At 38.5% G+C, this 20,759-nt stretch overlaps 1 protein-coding gene across 3 annotated transcripts; it reads right to left on the bottom strand.

Annotated features, from left to right (window-relative positions):
* Positions 1–6,163: 6,163 nt before the first annotated feature.
* Aqp4 (aquaporin 4) lies at positions 6,164–19,030 on the bottom strand. Of its 3 annotated transcripts, none has more exons than XM_046433323.2 (5): positions 18,877–19,030; positions 15,487–15,901; positions 14,311–14,475; positions 13,955–14,035; positions 6,164–10,594 (listed from the first exon to the last, which is right to left on the bottom strand). In XM_046433323.2, exons 1-5 carry the CDS (start codon positions 18,906–18,908, stop codon positions 10,316–10,318), a joined length of 972 nt encoding a protein of 323 aa, XP_046289279.1. In that variant the 5' UTR covers positions 18,909–19,030; the 3' UTR covers positions 6,164–10,315. The 3 variants fall into 3 exon arrangements, with proteins under 3 accessions (XP_046289279.1, XP_046289303.1, XP_046289313.1); XM_046433347.2 differs by lacking the exon at positions 18,877–19,030 and adding an exon at positions 18,629–18,800; XM_046433357.2 differs by lacking the exon at positions 18,877–19,030 and adding an exon at positions 17,842–17,984.
* Between the last annotated feature and the right edge of the window lie 1,729 nt (positions 19,031–20,759).

Below are 20,759 nucleotides of genomic sequence, written 5' to 3'. Positions count from 1 at the left end.
ATGAGATGGTCACCTTCACAATAAATCTATCATACCCCCCTTTTAAGAATAGGGAATAGTTTTTTCAAATGACAGTCAATGAATTATTCTCAGGCCATTTCTTTGACCAGCCACTGAGGAGGGCAATGGAATTACAATAGGCTTTCCAAATCATACAGTCTATATCCAGGGACTCAACCAATGGAGGACTGAAAATACTTTAAAAATATTACATCTGTACTGAGCATGTACACACTTTGTCCCTATCATTATTACCTAAAAATACAGAAAAACAGCTACTTACAGAGCATTTACATTGTATTAGGCATTATAAGTAATCTACAGACAATTTAAAGCACATGGGAGGATGTGTGTGGGTCACATACAAACACTATGTCATTTTTTTATAGCCTTCTTTTATTTTTTAATTTCTTAAGTTGTCAATGGACCTTTATTTTATTTATTTATATGCACCGCTGAGAATTGAACCCAGTGCCTCACACATGCTAGGCAAACATTCTACCACTGAGTCAGCACCCCAGCCCCAACACTATGTCATTTTATAAAGAGACTGAGCACCTGCAGATTTTGGTGTCTGCAGGGACACTGCACTCTGATGGCCGACCCCACATTATGTACTCTTTGTCCTTCTCTGGCCCATATATTTAAAAGAGACCTCTTAGGTCTCTTTAAATATATCATTCATTTTTGTCCCCTCTGATCCTGGAAGCAATACATGTCTCTTGTGGAAAATATAGAAAAAGCCACATACATATCCCAAATCCCTGTAGCCCTTTTAGATTTTGTTGTGGGCTATTATGGTTTGGAGCTGGAATGTCCACCAAAGGCTCATGTGCTGAAGGCTTGGTCCCCAGTGCAGCAATGTTCAGAAGTGGGGCTTTTGGAAAGTGATTGATTCATGAGGGTTCTGATGAAATCAATCAATTAATCCATTGAGGGGTTGAATGGACTATTGGGGAGTGGTGGAAGCTGTAGGAAGAGGGGTCTAGTTGGAAGAGGGAGGTCAGTGGGGGCATGCCCAGGAAGGGTATATCTTGATCCTGGTCCCTTCTACATTCTCTCTTTCTCTCTGTTTTCTTGCTACCACAAGGCAGTTTTGCTCTACCTCATGCTCCTGCCGCCATGATTTTTCTGCATCATTTTAGGACCAAAGCAATAGAGCCATCCCATTTTGGACTGAAACTTCTGAGACTATGAATCCAAATAAATCTTTCCTCCTTTAAGTTGTTTTTCTCAGGTTACTTTGTCATAGCAATGAAAAGCTGACAAACACACTGGCTTTCCATATATCCCTGAAAGTGGTGATTAGGACTCCTTTGCAGTCCAAAGGAAGGAATCTACCCGCTCTCTCTCAATAGGGTAAACTTGCTTTCTTTCTCAGCTCAGGTACCAGGATATTTGGAAATAAAACAGTTTTTTTCCCCCTAAGCCCCAAATGGAAGAAAATTAACAAGTGTGTATTTCCCTCTGTGCTTTTGTGCATTTCAAGCCTGTAATGGGGTTTGCTTCAACTTTTTTTTTTTAAATAATCAAGAGTTCAGGCAATTAAGTGGTTTCCCAACATCAAACAATTCAATAGTGAGAACTTATTACCACTCATGTCTCTCAGTGTTTCAAGGAAAATTTCTCCATTCATGTTAATTTGTTATCTCAAATGTGTTTTAAAATGAGCCTTAAGTGTACTATTTATAAGTAGGTGACAAAATTCTTTTAAAATTGCTTGAATAAGAGAAAAAAATGACATGCCTTTTAGAAAAGAAAATGGACCATAATAATATGAGGGAGAACATGGAAGAATGGATGTAATGGTTAGAATTAAAATGACGTCTGACAATTACTTTCAATTTGAACTGAGGTGAAGAAAATCAGAATTACAATACTCTTATGATTAAACTTTGATGAGATGAAAATGTCATCATTGTTTGATGAGGATTTTTTATTTGAGTTCAAAGAATATGAATGATTTAACCACAATGTACCAACACCACAGGGCTGAATAATCTATATTGGTATTTCTCAACTCTTCCTTATTGCAGGTCACTAGAGAAATCTCAGCTGCTCTCATTCTTCAAAGTTCTACTGTTTCCATAATATCAGCTTTTGGAACAACGAGATAAAACTCAAGTCCTTTGTGATAAGTTTTGACATTGAAACCTTGGAGTAGCTTAATATGGTGAAGTATTTCCAGGAGCCATGAGATTTAGCCTCATAACCTTTTTTTTTTTTTTTTTAAGAAATAAATTTTAGGGACTAGATTTCTTGAAAGAAAAGGGGGAGGCTTTGCTTTGCTTTTGCATTCATGGCTGAAAATCAAGATGTAGTGAGTCCTTTTGTCCTACAGGAAGGGCTAACTATTTCTCTTGCCCTGACATTTTAACAATTAAAATTGAGATAAGGGTTTATGTTTGTCAAAGACGATGCATAGCCCAATTCTCTTTGGGGCACTAACTACAATAGAGGATGACAAGAGCATGCTGATTTAGCACAGGGACTTTTCTCTGTACAGGGGCAATTGCTGTTTTAGTAATTCCTGTTCTGGGGATGGGGGCAGGAGAGCTAGGAGACCCTCTCTGCCTATTTCACTGTTACTGAACAATTAGTGTCCTTCTCTCTCCCTCTTCCTTTTTTTTCTTTTCCCCCCTCTGGGAGCCTAAAATTTAAGCAAATAATTTTCCGTTGTCATTGGTAATACATTTTTAAAGATTTATTTATGTATTGTGTCTTTTGCCAGTCTGGAGTTGACATATTTTGGGACTGAGGCTACAGTCCTGCAGTCTAGAAACAAGGAGGTAATAGGTATATTCAGTCTTATTTTAGACAGACAAATCTTTTTCTTATTGAAGGAGAAAGTACTGGTAACAGTCATTCCATCCAATTATTTCCCAAACTTGTTGCCAGTGTGACAAGGTTACAATTTCACCCACTCAAAAAATACCTTTGCTTTGTTTTATTTTTTTTTTAAATAAAATATAAGCAGTCTTTTAACTCTACAGGCTGGTTGAGGTAAGTAGTCATACAGTAGCTCAGATTATTGCCGAACACATTTACTGATGTCCTTATTAATATTTCACTAAAACAAATAGATGTGTGATAAATATATTTAATTTATTAGAATCCTCTACAGATCCGTGAACAAAATGGGCACTTGAGTCCACGTGGATTGGGTGATTAATAGGTTGATAAGGATTAATATACTTATTGACAATGCAAATTGGGATGAGGGATTAAGCCTCAATGAAGGGCAAAGAGAAATTGTCCAATTAGGTAAATTAAAGAACTACTTTTGAGCAAATCGTGGACAGTATATTGTGTAAGAGTTTTCTGTCCCACCTTTGCTCACAATTAGTGAGCGAAGAGTTTTTTTCAGCATTCAAGTCCTTTTCAAAAATAAACTTACACTGTGAGTTTTGCTGATTTATTTTTGTGGCATTTGCACTTGAGCGTTTAAATCTTCCTTCAGAGGTGGTCGAAATGATAATCACAGATTAGGTCGGCAACAACTGAAAGGTTCCAGTGTATTGCAATCTGCATTGGATATGAAAAATCAAAGGCTTGGAAAAAGCAGATAATGAAAGTTGGCACTACTGGCACCCACAAACAGCCCAGCACAGAGACCCTGCAGGGCGGTGGCTGAGAGCAGAGAGTGGCAGACAGGCTGCCTGGCCTCCCATGCTATTTCTATCACACAAGTGCCCTGTGACTTTGAAGAAGTTATCCACCTTCCTTAGACTTGTTCCTCATTTGTAAAACAGGGAACATACCTACAGTATTATGAGCACTGCTTACCTCATAAGGTTCCTATGAGTGCAGAACAGGTGCTGGACAATGGAAAGCTACATTGTTATTATTAAAATGCAGAAGATTGAGAAAATATGCAATTAATCCTCAACTTTGAGTCTTTGAGTCTTTCCTGGATCCAGTGAAAAAAATCTTAAATAGTGGTCTTGGATGATATTTTCTTAGAAAAAATAAACCCTTCATTTCCTAAATTATCTAAAGTTCCAAGTAGATCCATAGTAACATTAATCCCATCTCCCATCTCTTATCTGATACTTTTTCTAAAGTCTGTAACACCTCCTCTAGGGCTGCAGTATTTTATTTATTAATTTATTTTCTCATGGTGGTGTGGTACAATGAGGAGTCTCTATAATAAGAATTTTTTATTGAAGGGAAACGTGGCCAATGGTAAATAAGGTTGATAGACAATTGGGAGAACTTTGTGTGATTTAGGGGAATTATGTGGGGGATTGGGATTAATTGGGATTCCAGTTTCTGCTATGCTATTAGATATGATTTGGGGTAATTTACTTATTGCCCTTGACCCTTGGTTTCTTTATCTTTGGAAATGGGAATGATAGTAATACATGCTTTATAATGATCGAGAATGATACTGAACAATACTAAGGCCCCGTATATATGTGCTAATAACTGATAATCATTATAATTAATTCATTTTTCTTCCTTTCTTACCCTTGGTTAATATTTTCATAATCCATAGCTTTTCTGTGTAAAGTGGATCTTGAAGGGGGAAAAAGGAATACAGGTTATGATTTCCTTTTGCTCACAGATTAAAGTAATACCTCTAGATCAGAGTGTTTCTTCTATCCACCCATCCATGCATCCATGTACCTTCCATTGACTGTACACTAGCCATGTGCTATCCTTGTGATATGCAAAAAGGTTATAAACATCAGGGTCCTGCTTTCTCAGAGACTTCTGAATATGTGGAGGTAGAAGAACTCAGCTCAGCTTTTCAGGGTACTCAATGTCTCCTTAAACCCAAACAAGAAGTGGAAAAACTGAAAAATATTAAGAATTAATTCAGGTGATGTATTCTTTTGGACAGTTTCCAAGCAGGGTAATTATCTAAAAGCAGTCTGATATTGTATCTCCAGCTTTCCATGCTTGTTAAAATAGTTTTCTTGCTGAAATACTCAATGAGCTAAATTCCATCTAACATCTGGGCATTGTCTAAATAGAGCAATGAAAATATGTCTTGTTGCTTACACATTGGGTTTGAATTTCAGAAATCCAATTAGTGTTTTATTCTTTTTGTGCATTTCTCTTTTTCTTTGGTGTTTCAGCTAATTTTGGGATCTTACCTGCAACTATAAGAATTCAAATATTTACCATACAATCATGTAGCAAAAAAAAAAAACAACAAAAACCTAGATTGAAGAATAGTGTTTTGTGGCATTTCCTAATGATTGTAAGACAGTCATTAATTTCTTTATCCATACAACAAGAACTTATTTATCTTTATTTTTGTCTTTTGGGTAATTGGCATTTTACCACTGAACCATAACCCCAGCCTTTTTTTTTTTTAATTTTGTATTTTAAGACAGGGTCTTGTGAAGTTTCTGAAATTATCACTAAGTTGCAGAGGCTGGCCTTGAACTTGTGATCCTCCTGTCTCAGACACCCAAGTTATTGGGATTATAGGAGTGTACCACCATGCCCAGAAACAAGAGCTTACTGAGTGAAATGTCAAGCCTCAGTGACTAAGGCTGGGCATGAGAATGGGAAAGACAATAAAACACAGTGTTAGCCCTTAAGGAGTTTAGACTCTGGCAAAAGAGACAGATACCTACATGAATAACTTCACTCCAATATCACAATCGCTGAGAGGTACTGGCTCCTAGGCATCATTGATACTGCATCGGATAGGTTGCACCTTACATTAATGATTATCCTCGGTCCTTTACTGAGCATCTATAACCTCTCAAAATTGAGAAGGCCCTCAAACCAAGAACCCAAGAGGGTAAACCAGTACTCATGGAGCCTACATTATCCATCTGGGTAGGCAGAATCTGCCAAGTGCCCTGCAGATGGATCATTTATTTAGCTATACTAGCAGCAGTTGAGTTTTCACTCTTAGACTCATTGAAATGATAGTTGATATCCCATGGTCCATTTTGCATAGATGCAGACATCCTGAATTAAGCCTGTGAAAGCATAATTTTCGCTGACTATATCAGGGCCTACCACAGTGTGCACTCTGCAGGCTTTCAAAAAACTACATTTGATCTTGTGGATTCTGCCACCATTTCATTTGGTGCTAATTACACTCAAATACCTAAACCTCCTATTTAGTTTAAAGGAATCTCATCAACTCTAACTTGCAAAAACTATGAATGGATTTTCGAACACCATTAGACACAAGTTTACCTTTAAAACATTTGAAAGTTTATTTGCACAAGCTGAGTAGTACGAGATGCAACATGATTTGTGGAAGTCAACCACCATGCTAACATTTTAATAGATTATTCCAAATATTAGACATTACAGTTGAAATCTTTTTAACATTAGCTCTAATGTTGGAATAACATTTCAGTTAATAAATAACTGTGAATATAACCATATGTTCAGTCTATTCTCCTTACTTCATCATGAATTACAATTTTATTGTGATTGGGGTCATAAAAGTGATAAATAATTATGTATATATATTCATAAATTGCATGTTGATTTAATTAATCTTGAAGAGAATCTTGAGATACATCCTAATGGTTGTATAAATTAGGTGTAGTTTTTAGCGCTTTGATTTTCAACATAAACAGGTAACACTGTAACTGCTTTTCAATTTAGTGTTCACTGCACATGCTGTGTAATATTTACCTGATATGTATTTTCACAGGTTATCAGTAGTCATTTGGAAAAGTGAGTGGCCACGGTTTTTGATTCTTGAATTAAATGTCTTCCATTTAATTCAATTCGGAATCACAGGGTTCAAAAGTCAGCGCAGTTTCAGTGATTGGAAAAGTATTAAAACACAAATGCAAGCTCACAAAATTTGAGGTAAAGAAAGTGTTTCTTGTTACATTACACTTTCCAGAGTATAACCACATTTTCCAGATAACTTTCATGCCATTAACATATTAGGGAAGATACAGTTACCATCAGGTATAAAATATTCTGAATTCACATATTATATGGTGCATAGGCAAAGAATTTATATTGGCTTTTGTATGTTTTTGGATGAGGTTGTCTGCTCAGCCCAGACTGCCATCTTCAGTTGTTACAGAGGCAATTTATCTGTCTCCTGTTCATGTGTGGGAATGGTATCAACATGCTGACGCAAAGGACCTTGCCAGGATTAATTTTAGCATTTGCATTTGTTATTTCATTTTGGAGTTTCCCTATTGTTATGGAGTTTCAACCAATGCACATGTTGCCTGGATTCATGGTCTAGAAGAATATTCTATGCTGTTTGGAATCAGAACTCCAATAAAACAGACAGCTCATTTCCATCATATGTATTTTCCAAATATTTCTAATCTTGTAAAATCTTAACACTGGGCAGCAGCTCCAAGTAGTGCCTCTGAGCTACAGCAGAAAAATGCTCATGAGAACTTATGGAAAGTGTCAAATGACAGGAACAACTATTTAGAGGCCAGAAAATAGTTTCTTCCAAGTGTAAAAAGCTTAGGACTTTGGAAAGAAAATGTCAGCTTCAACAGGGGAAATATACATTCACAATTGGGGCTCTTAAGTTTTTAAGAAAACCCTCAAAAACTTAAAAAAGGAAGACTGTGTTTTTTCCCCCCAGTTTGATCAGCTCTGCATTTTCAGTGTAGGGAGCACCTTCTAATTTGGGGATGTTTGTGTGCTCTTCCCGAGGGAAGAGGCAGTTGGCATTGTTCCATGGCTGGGTATAATTCATTTATGTCTTCCTGTTTTTTTTCCTCTCTGATCTCTTCTCTCTGTATCTGTCAGCTGTAGTCTCTTGGGAACAGCACTATGCACTTCATTAATAAGAAGGGATTAAAGGAAAAAGCCCGTAGTCTGCTAATACACTTGGATAATTTGGTGCCATCTACAAGGCAGCAGACCCCTGCTGCATAGATGTCATTAGAAAGGTACAATTTCATTACTTTTTACTGGCAGAGCCTTGAGTGAAATACAAAATATGTTGTCTCACATGCAGGGAAAAGGAGCACTAAAGCTTTCATTCACTTCCTACCCTAAATGTAGTAGAATGCAAAAACATTTTATGATTTCCATGTTTATATTGCCTTATTTCAGTAATATAGGGAATCATGCTTTTATTAAGCATTGAGCAAAAGGAAGATGAAAAGGAAATTATTTGCATTCTTAAACCCCATATGAGATTTATACCTTTTTATTAATTCACTCACATGTTTTGAGTACCTACTATGTGTGTGGTGCTCTGCTAACTGCTAGGAAACAAATTACAAAAACATCATTCACTCTTCTATTTAAATCCCTAACTTATTGAATGCTACAATTGGAAGTGAGTGTAAAAGTAAGTGCACATGTAGTAAACCATATGGCAGAATAAAAATGATAATAAACCAGTATTTTGTAAGCGTATTCAGAAATCTGTTTATTCCTTGTTAACTAAATTTATTTTTGAACTGACGTGTTTGCTGATGGTTGGTATTGCCTTTTGAACCACCTTGATCTTAAATCCTTAGTGGTAAATTGTGCAAACATTTGAAATAATGGGCATAAGCCACCTTTGGGAGATTTGCACCCTGGTTTCTATGGGTGCCACCCTGTCCCTGGCATAGTGTGTAGTGTGGCCCTGCCCTGTGCCTCTGAGGAAAGGACCTGTGCTGTAGGCACCTGCTGTGAAATATGCCAGGGGCACTTGCAGGCATCACACTGACTTGGAGACACTGGGGGGAATCTTGAGCATCACTCTTTCTTAGCACCAAAGAGAATCAGGTTTAATAGTGGTCCATTATCTCGCAGCCACAGACACACAACTGCCATTAACACTAAAAGGAGACACTCGGTTGGAACTATCTTGGGAGAAGAAAGCCCTTGGTTAGGAGCTATTTACAAGCCATTCCTCGCAGTGATGGGTCTTTGCTTTTCTACTACCAGCTTTTGTTCAGTGAAATTGACATTTGCCGCTCTTTGTCTAAGATGAAGTCTAGACTAGATGGTTAAGAGGACAGGAACTGGGGTTTTCAGAGAACATTCTATGAACAAAAAGCAAAGCAGTGCAGGAAAAACAAATTATTTTTAACAAGTAAACTGGTCAGTAACAAAAATATATTAAAGACATCTTAGGTACAATATCTCTACAAATGAAAGGTTTGTCAAATAGCTTTGAAAAGTAACTGTTTAGATGTTGCCACCTTCCTATGCTGCCACCATGTCCTACCTTGTCTGTCATACATTTTAATTCACTCAAATGTCATTGCACTTGCAGTAAAGATTATGAAGAAATGTCACAAGAAGTGAGGGAGCAGCAGAGTTGGGCCTGGGCAGAACAAATCCACACTTTCTAGAGTGAGCAGGACTCAGGACTCATAACCAATAAAATACCAACTAGTTAAGTTCTTGTTCTCAAAACTTTGTCTCTGCTAATGTTTACATATAGATAATCAAAGTTACAAACAAAACCCCCAGTTTTACCAATAAACTAAAAAAAAAAAGCAAAGTGGTTTAGTGGTTAAAAGTTTAGATTGTTAACCTTGTGTGGTGCATTTGAGGATGTGCACTGAAAACAGATCAACCATTTGATACCAGAATACAGATTTCCTTTTGCCTTGTGATTTTTGCATGATGGTAACTTTTCCCCACCCCCATTAAGATTTCATAAATATGCTTGTTCTGAATCCAAATAGGTGTTTCTTATGATTGGGATGTTTTATTAGGTGAAACTAATAAATATGCAGGATTTCAGAATTTTTTTTCCAATTTCTGGACTTTAGTTCCATATTACCTTGGATACTGAGGAAGAGGAAGGATTATAATAAATTGGAGTTGGGTTTGAGAGTCAGTATTTGCAATATGAATGGAAACAATTAACAATGATCCTTGTTAATATTCTTTTGCCGAGGTAGTTTATAAATAAGAGATTGCCCATAAAAAAAATCTTGATGTATTTTATCTCAAGTGTGCATGACCCTGTGACATTCTGCATTTTGTCATTATTCAACTCAATTTAATGGAATAAATTCAAGTGAGAATTGTCAATATCAAGTTCTGGTAAAGGAGAAATAATTTGATAGGTGTGTCTATATATTTTGTAAGGCAAGACTTAGCCCAATCTTGATATACATTTTAAATAGGTTATTAATGAAAGTTCAAAAAACTCTATACCTAGGTAAGCTAGATATATAGTTCCAAAAAGTCTTCTTTTTTTGAAATTCACAATAGATTTCTTCCTTTCCTCCTTGGTAAATAACGAAATATTTATTGTTTAGACTGAGTAATATGACATGAAATAACAAATCTGCACATGTCTAATTTATAACAAATCTGTCTCCTTAATGGGTGGAAGGAAATCTGAGGACCGTTCTAAGGGGTCTCTTCTGCTTTCAGTGCTATCTTCTAGTCATACTGAAGACAATACCTCTCCAGATGGGTCTTTCCCTTTCTTCTCCTCTCCCCGGTCAATGTCAATCACATGTACCACTCCAGGTTTCAGAATCAAGTCCTCGGTCTCCACCTGACTCCTGTTGTCCTCCACTTCCATATAGCTCCCTTTTGTTTGCTGGGCAGCTTTGCTGAAGGCTTCCTTAAAACGACGTTTGAGTTCAACATCTGGACAGAAGACATATTCATAAAGACCACCAGCGAGGACAGCTCCTATTATTGGTCCAACCCAGTAAATCTGGGGGAAAGATGGAAGAGGATAGAGTGTGAGTAAAGAAAGCTTTTCTGTTGAACAACTCATGAGTATAGAATTCAGCTGGGTTAAATTAAAGAGAGCAAATGTGTCATACATAAAAATGAGGGGAATTTACAAGGAACTAAGAACATATGCCCAATCCACATCAGAAATTCATAAATTATTAAATAACATTTGAACAGAAGACAAAATTTATTTCCTCTCTTGTCTTCCTTTCATTAATTGTATTTTCCCATCTTCTGATAATTGTTTAAATAAAAACACTAGGAATTGTTCAACTAAATTAAAAAAAAAGGAATTTCTGGAGAATACTTCTCTTATTTACTCAATATTGCCCTCCTACTTTGGTTTTCTGCATAATCAAGATCATAGTACAGTTTAATCATTTGGGGCTTTAGTTATTCAGTAGAGCGTGGCAAATGGAATCCCAGTTCTATCACTTAGTGATTTTGTGAGTGCTTACATCTGTGGCTTAATTTCTTATGCCTTAATTTCCTCATCTGCAAAGCGGGGATTATAATAATGCAGACATAATGTGAAGATTAAATGAAATAATCCTGATAAAGTATTTAATAGGTCCCAGCTTATAGTAACCAGCACCATCCTATGCTTCTTAGACAATTTAAAGATGTAGGCGACTATACTGGCCATGTTATTATTTTCCTCACATTCCTTGCTTTTTCTCTTTAAAATCTGGTGATTTGATTTAATAGAAAACCCCATGGTTTATTCATTTCTCTTATTATAGAGAGTTCTCCTTTCGAGGGTGGCTTGGTGAACAGAGACTGTATTTATGGATGATAGCTAGTCACAGTCGAGCAATTTTGCAGAAATGCAATAAATGAAGCTTTTATCATATCACTTATATGCCTTGAATAAACTAAGTTTTGAGTCTGAATGAACCACAACAATTGTTTTAGAGTACAGATATGCTGTAGGGTATTAGATGCACTTTCAACAGGTTCACTTAGAAAACAAATCCTGTTGGTTGAACCCTCTTTCTGAGCTGCTGTAATTGGCACTTTTTTGGTATCACCTCATTTAATTCTAACAGTAACCTTTGAGATAGATTTTATTATTAATATCTGCATTTTATAGAGAAGACAAAAGACAGTCTGAGAGGGTAAGAAACTTGCTTAAGATTTCATGCTTAGCAAGTGGTTGAGCTATAATTTCAGGTCTAACTTCAAACCTCTCTTTTGAACCATTATACAGTTTTCTACTATACAATACTTCTTTCACTTGAACAAAAATGTGATAAATGTTTCTTGCTTAAAACAGCCTCTGGAAATTAATCATTCTTAGGAGCCTCCTTGTAAAATCTAAAGAAAATTCAAGCTTTAAGCTGAGACTGAACACATGTTCTTAACAGGGAAACTGTTGCATAGATTGACTAGAAGAACCAAGCTCCTTATCCTGAATGTGAAAAGCCTGTAGGTGACTTTATCTTCTACATGCCCTCTAAAGGAGAAATGAGAGACCTCCTCTAAATGTCTTTGCTCTTTGTTCCTTTGGCAAGATCTCATTAGATTAGTACCAGTTCAAGGCTCCAAATCCCATAGGAGAACAGGCAATGCTAAATAATTGCTACTGTTTCCCAAAACACCTATGAAGGGCACAGCTAGCTGCATGTTCTCAAAAGTAAACAAATCTCAGTGCTAAGTCACTATTCCAAAATGAAGAAATATGTACTTTAAAGTGACTTTTTAAATTTTGCAGGGTTTTTTTTTGTGCAAAAAATATAGAAAATATGTAGAAGTATAAAGAAAACTAAAATTATGTTGTTATAACATACAAAAATCACAGTTTGTAATTTGATGGTATTTCTAGTCTACAAAGGTACCTTAAATTGATTTTAAATTTCACATAACCACTTCTATAAGTGGACATTCATTTTTAGTAAGATTGATGTCATAAAATAGCAAATCTTTTGAGATGTAAATGGAAATATCAGTGGCAAAATGGCCAATCTTTTTTTTTTAAAAGGTGGGGGGAGGGAGGGAGGGAAAGAGAGAGAGAGAAAGAGAGAGAGAGAGACAGAGAGAGAGAGAGAGAGAGAGAGAGAGAGAGAGAGAATTTTTTAATATTTATTTTTTAGTTTTGGGTGGAACAACATCATTTTATTTTATTTTTTTTTCATGTGGTGCTGAGGATCGAACCCAGCACCCCGTGCATGCCAGGAAAGCGCACTACCACTTGAGCCACATCCCCAGCCTGATCAATCTTAAAAATGGCATTGTTGGCCAAGTCTTTGCATGGTCATGTCCAAAATTCTGCTTTTGAACACTAGCTCTCATACTGTTATTTAATATTACAAATTACTTTTTAAAACTCTGTACACTTTTTATAGTAACTGTGCAATATTTTCTTCTTTGCAATGTTACACCACAGTGGAGTGGGTGTGACTAGGTCAGTAACCACCACATGCATAAGATCAAAACCCAAATAACATATTCTGCTATATTCATGAATTTTTTTTAAAAATGTAAAATAATATTGGCAACATATGAATGACAATAAAAGTCCCAATTTAGGTTGGCTTACAAACGTCTCTATTTATATTGGTTATTCTAAGTCAATGTAGGAATGGCCTTCATGAAGGCCTCATGACTCACTCACCGGATTTAAATTCCTTTACTGTAAATTCCAATGGAAACAAATTTGATCATGGTATCTACATATGGAGCTCACAATTCTTTGGAACCATTGCCACCTCATTAATAAGTAGGTTAGACTTGAGATTGAAAAGCGTGCCTTTTCTGAGAGTCATTTATTTTTCCAGCTATGATTATGGTGATAATAGCATAAACATTTGTACCATTTATTCTGCACCATCTGTAGTTCAAATGCTTCCAACTCGCATACTATTAATTGGGTTATGCTTTTGTAAACAAAAAAAGGTAAATATTTTTGATAAGGATGGTGCTTTTAAATATTTCTTTCTTTTTAATTTTTCAAATAAATTTATTTTCTGTTATTTCTGGGAAAGCTTTTCTTTCAATTATTTAAACACCATATTTATCACACCATTCTCATTCTAATTTGTTCCACATAGGCGACCTCCCTGTGAGGTGTATTCTGCTGCAGCCTGTCAGATACAGTGCTCAGACTAGCATTCAAAAGAAAGATTATTACTGCAGGCCCAGAAGAGATATAAGATGAGATGTTTTGCAGCAGATCTGTGCTAAACTTTCCTTAGTCTTTATGAAAGATGCAATAAAGCCAGAGTCAAAGTTGGGGGAAATGCAACAGAAACAAGTGAGTAAGATAATGAAAAAAGAAAGCCTCGTGGATAATTATCCTCAACTCTAAGAAGACAGGAATTGTACACATGATGGTTACCCAGTGGTTTTCCCAATTTCCCATGATAACTGCAGGTCCAAAGGATCGGGCTGGATTCATACTGGCACCAGTGTAATTGATCTATAAGAAAAAAAGAAAGCGGGGTCAGTCATAGCTGAAAGAAGGCTGCAAGCAGGTCCCGTGCAATTTGCTGTATTATTTGTCAAGTCAGAAGAACCTCAAGATGTTAGCTACTATATCATCATTCTCATCACATAGTTGGCAAAAAAGACCACCTAAAATGGACAAGGCAGGATTCTAAAGAGCTATAGCTATAAAACACAACCTCTTTGGGCCAGCTCTAGTGTGAGGATAAATGAGATGGATCAATTATTTAAATGGACTTGGAAACTTACTGCAAATAGATGTCCAATTGCAACAGAAAATCCAATTGCTAAAGCTATTGAACCAGTGACATCAGTCCGTTTGGAATCACAGCTGGCAAAAATAGTAAACACCAACTGAAATGTGATTATCAACTCCACCAGGAGACCGTGACCAGCAGTAAGATTTCCATGAACCTGAAGAGAGAAAAACATTTCATTGGAAGTGAAGCAAGAGTACATTTCTCTGACTACAAATCATTATGAAAGGCATGTTTTTTTTTTCTGTATAGAAAATAATCGTTAATTTGAATCTTCCACCCCATCTCCAGCTGAGACCTCTGACCTTTCCCTCTTCCAAAAAGAAGGAATAAATTTACACTCATTTTGGGCTGTTGAAGATAATTACTTTTATAAAGACTAAGTAGGAGTTTGTGCTGAATTTTCTTTTCTACAAAGGAAGCTAAATGTGCCACTGCTGCACTTATTGAAAACTTTCATGAGAGACAATTTTATTAGCAATGATTAAATCCATTTATTAAGTTTAGATGAATTAATATATATCTCAATTAAAACTTAAGGAGTGTGTGTGTATATAAAAGCAACCTTGGTTCTGAGATAACAAATGCTATTCCTAATCAGTGAAGAACAAAACAAGGATCAAATGTCAATTTGCTTTTGTTTTTGTTTTTGGTACCAGGGATTGAACTCAGGGGCGCTCAACCACTGAGCCACATCCCCAGCCCTTTTTTGTATTTTATTTAGAACGGCGTCTCATTGAGTTGTTTAGAGCCTCGCTTTTGCTGAGGCTGGCTTTGAACTCTGGATCCTCCTGCCACAGCCTCCCAAGGTGCTAGGATTACAGGTATGCGCCACTGTACCTGGCTCAATTTGTTTTTTTTTAAGTGTGACCCTTCATGGAGATCATTTTAAATCTCATGAACATGAGAGGAAATAAAATAATTTCTTCTGCAACCGAATAAACAAATAATTGTAAATGCCTTAAGATAAATATATAATCAGTACAGATATCGGGATGGAGAGAGAGGAAAAAACCCAAATCGTGGCTGTGCTACCTAGACTTGGCTATTTTCAAGTCATTCAAGAGCTATCAATTTTATGAATGTCTCTTGGCCACTAGGGTGTTATTCATCAGAGTCTGAAAGCACCGTGGAGTCCTAGTCTGCAAAGAAGAGTTTAAGAGACTACCGTGGTGACTCCCAGGCCTCCCACCACACTGGGAGGTGTGACCAGGTAGAGAATCCCCGCTCCAATGATGGCCCCCAGGCACTGGGCTGCGATGTAGAAGACGGACTTGGCGATACTGATCTTCCTGGTGCACACCATGGCCACGGTCACAGCAGGGTTGATGTGGCCACCGCTGATGTGGCCAAAGCACTGCACCATGGTGGCAATGCTGAGTCCAAAGCAAAGGGAGATGAGAACCATGTCCACAGGTAAGGGCTTCTCAGCTCCACCCCAGTTGATGGTGGAGCCCAGGCTGAGCAGGACAAAAATAAGCATGGCCAGAAATTCCGCTGTGACTGCTTTCCAGAAAGCCTGAGTCCACACCCCCTTGAAAGCCACCATGATGCTCTCTCTTCTACACAGAGGTCCACACTTACTGAAAGGCAAAACAAACGGGAGTCAGAAGTCACCAGACCAGCCTTTCAGTTGGAAGAGTTTATAAATTTAGAGGTGAGGGGCAGGGCCTGTAGTCTTGCAGAGGATTTGGAGAGGGGCAAACCAAGAAAGAAGCTTCTAGAAAATCTCTGTGATGGTCAAGATCTCCTTATTCTAGTCTCCTTTGATTTAATGTTCAAATACTATTCATTTGCATTATTCCTAGAAAGAAAACTGTCTAAATTCAAAGTTCTTTAAGAGGTTTATTTTTGGTACTGGGAAGTGAACTCGGGGGCGTTATACCACTGAGCCACATCCTCAGCCTTTAATTTATTTTTTATTTTTTATTTTGAGACAGGGTTTCAGGCTGGCCTTGGATTTGCTATCCTCCTATCTCAGCCTCCCACATTGCTTAAAATATTAAGAATAAAGTAATTAATTCCCTTAGGCAAAAATTAAAATTTGTGCTACTTGTATGCTATTTATATTCTGAACATAAAGCAGAAAAACAGGCAAGTCTATTTTAGCTTTGTACTTTGTAGCTTCAAGATGACCTTTTGAGACGGGTTTGTAGAGTGGTCCCGCCTCCTCCTAGCAGGTGGATTTAGGGGAGGCCAGCATGGGAGCCAGGACTGCCTAAGACCGTGTTTTGAGAGGTAAATTAGTGGAAGGAGAAGGTCTCAGTGAGGTGACTGGCATCGTGGTGCGAACAGACCGGGCCTGGCTGGGACAGGGACACTCCCTCCCTCCTCTTTCCTGCGCCAGGAGGGAGCTGGCTGCTGGCAGGAGGAGCCGGGTAGCCTGGAGCAGAGCCTACCTAGGGACACTGTGCATGAGAACGTGACAACCAAGGCCCCAGGGGAGCCTGGATCCCCTCTCGCAGGGCGGGGTCGCGGCCAAGTGAACCTGCACACGCCTTGGGTCTGCGGGGGATCGGTGCAGAGGCAAGGGGAAGTAGGGGGTGACGATGCTTTTGAAAGGTTAGGAGAGGAATGGCAGCCCCTCCTAGTGTTCCATGTCCCCCTCAGGTAACCCAGAGGGGCTCCTGGCAGCTGGGAACACAGAAAGCTGCGCTCTGGTTACCTTGCTGCCTGCAGGGGGCAGAGCTCAGAGCTTAGAGCTCAGGACTAGGAAAAGGGGGTGTGGCAGGGGACACTGGTCTTCAGAGCAGAAGGCTCTGAAGAAAGAATTTTTTTCTGGGGTCTTCTTGACATCCATCCCTCTCTGGCAAAAAAATGTCAGAAGATACCCCTTTGGGAGGACAGCAACCCCAGTTACCCTGTTAGCTGACACATTTGCTCTTATCCCTCACCTGTGATAATCATGAGAGCAAAAAAGTATAGGAAGCATTTAGCAAAGAATCTAACCACAGAGGACAGCAAAGGGTTAGGCAAAGATGCCCAGTACTTAAAAGAGATTAGAACTTTTACAGCTTCTCCCCTGATACATTGTGGGTCCCTAATATCCTCCCCCCCCATCACTTAGTGTCCCCAGGAGCCTGTGTTCTGCAAGGGCAGTAAAGAAATACGGCAGCAGATGGGCTTGGGGGGACTTTCCCTTCACCTTCAGCACCTCCCCTCAGCCTCTGGTTTGATATGAGGCTTTGCTTCCAACTTGGAAAAAGAAACCCATTATCTGCTCAATTCTGGGTGGCAGGATAAAGGAAGAACTGGCTTCCGAAAGGGAAGAGCCAGCCATACCCCAAGCGTCCCATGCCTAAGTGAGCTCCTCTAAGTGAATCATGTAATTATGAAAAACCCCAGCTGGGATGACACTGACATTACCCTCCCTAGAGGAAGAGAATGTCAGGAGATGAAAACAGCACTTGGGACGGGCCAGCGAGGGCATTCTAGGAGAGGCATGAAAGCTGTCCCACAGGGGGAGAAGCTCAGAGAACTCACAAACTGAAAAGGCAGTCATGAGAGTCACGTTGGAACTCACCAGTAGCTGGATGACCAAGGGGCAAAGGTGCTACCCCAGGTGCTGTCGTGTGTGGCCGGACTGAATGGGAGAAAAGAGGGGGACAGAGCAGGAAGCAAAGGGAACTGGGTGAACAGGAAACAGTCCCTTTTCAACAGTGCAGGCCAGCACCCAGGAGAGGCGGTCCTGGAGAAGGCCAGCCTCCAGCGACACCCCTTCACCCCTTGCTTCAGCCCCTCCAGGAGTTCTGTCCCTGCTCATGCACACACCTGTCTACCTCTCCAGGGACTTAATTTTAAAAACTCAGATGCTTTTCCAGCTTCCAATTTTCATCAGCCAGAGAAATTAAAAAACACAACACTCTAAGAACAAAACATATACTCCTTAAGGGTGCTTTTAGCCTTTTTTTAAAAACAGAAAAACAAAAACAAAAACAAAAACAACACCCCCCACCACCACCACCACAAATCTGATCTCCTTCTAGGCAGAGTAAGCAGCCTCCCTTGGCTGGGAACCCTAAGGTTCACTGGCATGTATGCACCTGTGGCCTTGCGAGGGCTCTCCAGTGTCACTCAAACCCCCTTTACGATCATTAATGTTCTCTTACAGGTTCATGCTCACTGGAAATGGATCAACACAATTTGCTTTGCTTCTTTTGCCCCAGAACAAAGAGGACTTGTTGATGTGACCCGGTGGTAGTGAACCGGACACATTACTCTCTAGTTGAATGCCCAGCCTCATCCGCTGCTGGACAGCTGAATCCCCGGGTAAGTAATTTTTCTGATGAAAAAAATACAGACAGATTTACCTCCAGAGAGTAATTTCTCCATGCTCTCACAAATCTTTATGTGCAGAACTTGGCTAAAAGGCATCCCTTTTCTTCTACCTTCTCTCTCCTCCTCTTCTGATTTTGCTCAGTGCTCAGACTTAAAAGAACCACCCATCTACCTTCGAGCTGCCTTCTAGATTCTGCGTAAGAAGGCACAGATATCTGCAACAAAAGAGTTTCATCTTTTGGCCCTGCACGTTGTTGCCTTAAGGCAAAGAAGGACTTACCCCCACCGCCTTGCTGCGGGTCTGTCACTCATGCCTTCCCTGGCCAGAGTGCAGCTCTCATTGCCTGCCCCGCAGCTCTCAGTGTGCTAGGAGTCAGATTACGGCCACTTGTCTGATTGGGTTTTTGGAGTGTAGGGGTGGAAAGATTCTGCACCATGTGGCAATCGCTAAGTTATATTTGAACTTGAAATCAACTTCTCAGTACCTGATCACTATAGACACAGGAACGTTTCAGGAATGCAAAACATTTACTTACATCATGTTTCTTTAGCCAGTTATGGTTGCAAACAAAAAGTTTCCCCAGACCTTTATTTGAAATCTTCCTGCCATAAAGAAATGCTGAAAATTTGTCTTGCTTGTAGTTATGTTGTAGTTGAATTTGGATACCTATCAGAAAATGGATTTGTATTATCCAGGAGTTGAGATGAATTGCAATCTAGGTTTCTATGCATTTTTTTTTTATTGAGTGTCAAATAGCCCATGAATTCTATTGGAAGTTTTTAATGTGAATAGAAGCACAATATATAACTGTAACTCCATTTGTAACATAGGCAATACTGATTTGGATAATAAAAAATAAGGCAAAATAGGAAATAATGAGACGGCTCCAGAGTTCTCATCTGGATGCTATATTAATAATTTTGGGGTAAGAAGTAGCACATTTAAAAAATATAGAGACTGGATGGGGAAAAAATGATGGAGGAATTGTAGGTAAATTCAATATTTGGAAACCAAGTATAAGGACTGACTGTATAATTTGATGGTCCTGGTACAAAATGAATTGCAAGATTCTTTGCTCAAAAAATATGAAGGATTTCAAAATTGCAATACCAGGACATTAACCAAAGTGTGGGGCCCTTTTAATAGTGAGTCCAGTGCACAGGTCACATGCTCCTGAAAGTGACCCTGCCTAAGGAGCTTGAATTTTCAGAGGGTCCAACAATTAGCAGCACTTTTTTTTTTTTAAATTGACCTCAGGTGGATAGGACTGGATTAATCATAATGCTCAGTTCATGCTGTCATCATGGATGCGTGTTTGGCTATCTTAACCAAAAATGTGATAATAACACATTTTTGGTTAAGATAGTAGATAATAGTATATCTATAGGTTCCTTTGTCTCTCCACCTACCGCCTCATTTCAAATTGGATTTTTTTTTCCAGAATGAAGTATGATGAGGAAGAAATACAGAGGGAAGATGGATTATGCTTTAAAACCTTTTGTTGTCTCATTTGTGTACTTAAGACAAGGACAATGAGTACAAAGTTCTCATTAGAATAGGGAATTAGAATGTTGAGTATGAATTTCAGAGGAGCACTTTATTCCCGTTTCAAGTATTCTCAGATAACAAAGATTTAGTTTACACTCTCTCTTTGTTTTCTCTTTTCTTTTTTTGGTACTGGGAATTGAATCTTGAATCCAGCAGTGCTTGACCATTGAGCCATACACCCAGTCCTTTTTATTTACTTTGAGAGAGGATCTCACTAAATTGTTGAGGCTGTCCTCGAACTTTCGATACTCTTGCTTCAGCCTCCCTTGTCACTGGGATTATAGGCTTACACCACCACACCTGGCTGAGTTTATATTTTTAAGAATATGGTCGCACACTGATTATTGTGCATCAGTGCTTGCAGCCTTTAAAAAATATGCTCCCTGAAAATTGGAATAAATTCTGATGAGAGGGGTAGGAAGGATTTATTTGAATCCAAGAACACTTGAAATGTTTCCTATTGAACCTTAAAACTATTTACCATTTAGATTTAAGAACAAGATTTTAAAATGGTGCCCAATTTTTAAAATTTTATTTATTTATTTTTTAAATTTAAAACATTGACTTTGCAGGTAGTTGTGCTAAATGTAATTGTCTTAACCCTAAGAAGAAGA

The sequence above is a fragment of the Marmota monax genome, unplaced genomic scaffold (genome assembly GCF_021218885.2).
Source record: "Marmota monax isolate L192 unplaced genomic scaffold, Marmota_monax_Labrador192_F-V1.1 WCK01_AAM20220418_F8-fsc00126, whole genome shotgun sequence".
Taxonomy (NCBI): domain Eukaryota; kingdom Metazoa; phylum Chordata; class Mammalia; order Rodentia; family Sciuridae; genus Marmota; species Marmota monax.
The sequence above is the reverse complement of the archived record's forward strand: the minus strand, read 5'-3'. Positions and strand labels throughout refer to the sequence as shown.

What these genes read in the sequence shown, in the direction of transcription:
- Aqp4 (XM_046433323.2), bottom strand. Translation starts at nt 18,908, where the DNA reads ATGAGTGACAGACCCGCAGCAAGGCGGTGGGG. An exon ending in CCCGCAGCAAGGCGGTGGGG is followed by an intron (nt 15,902 to 18,876) that starts GTAAGTCCTTCT and finishes TTTGCCTTTCAG; the next exon opens with TAAGTGTGGACCTCTGTGTA. An exon ending in GAGGCCTGGGAGTCACCACG is followed by an intron (nt 14,476 to 15,486) that starts GTAGTCTCTTAA and finishes TTCTCTCTTCAG; the next exon opens with GTTCATGGAAATCTTACTGC.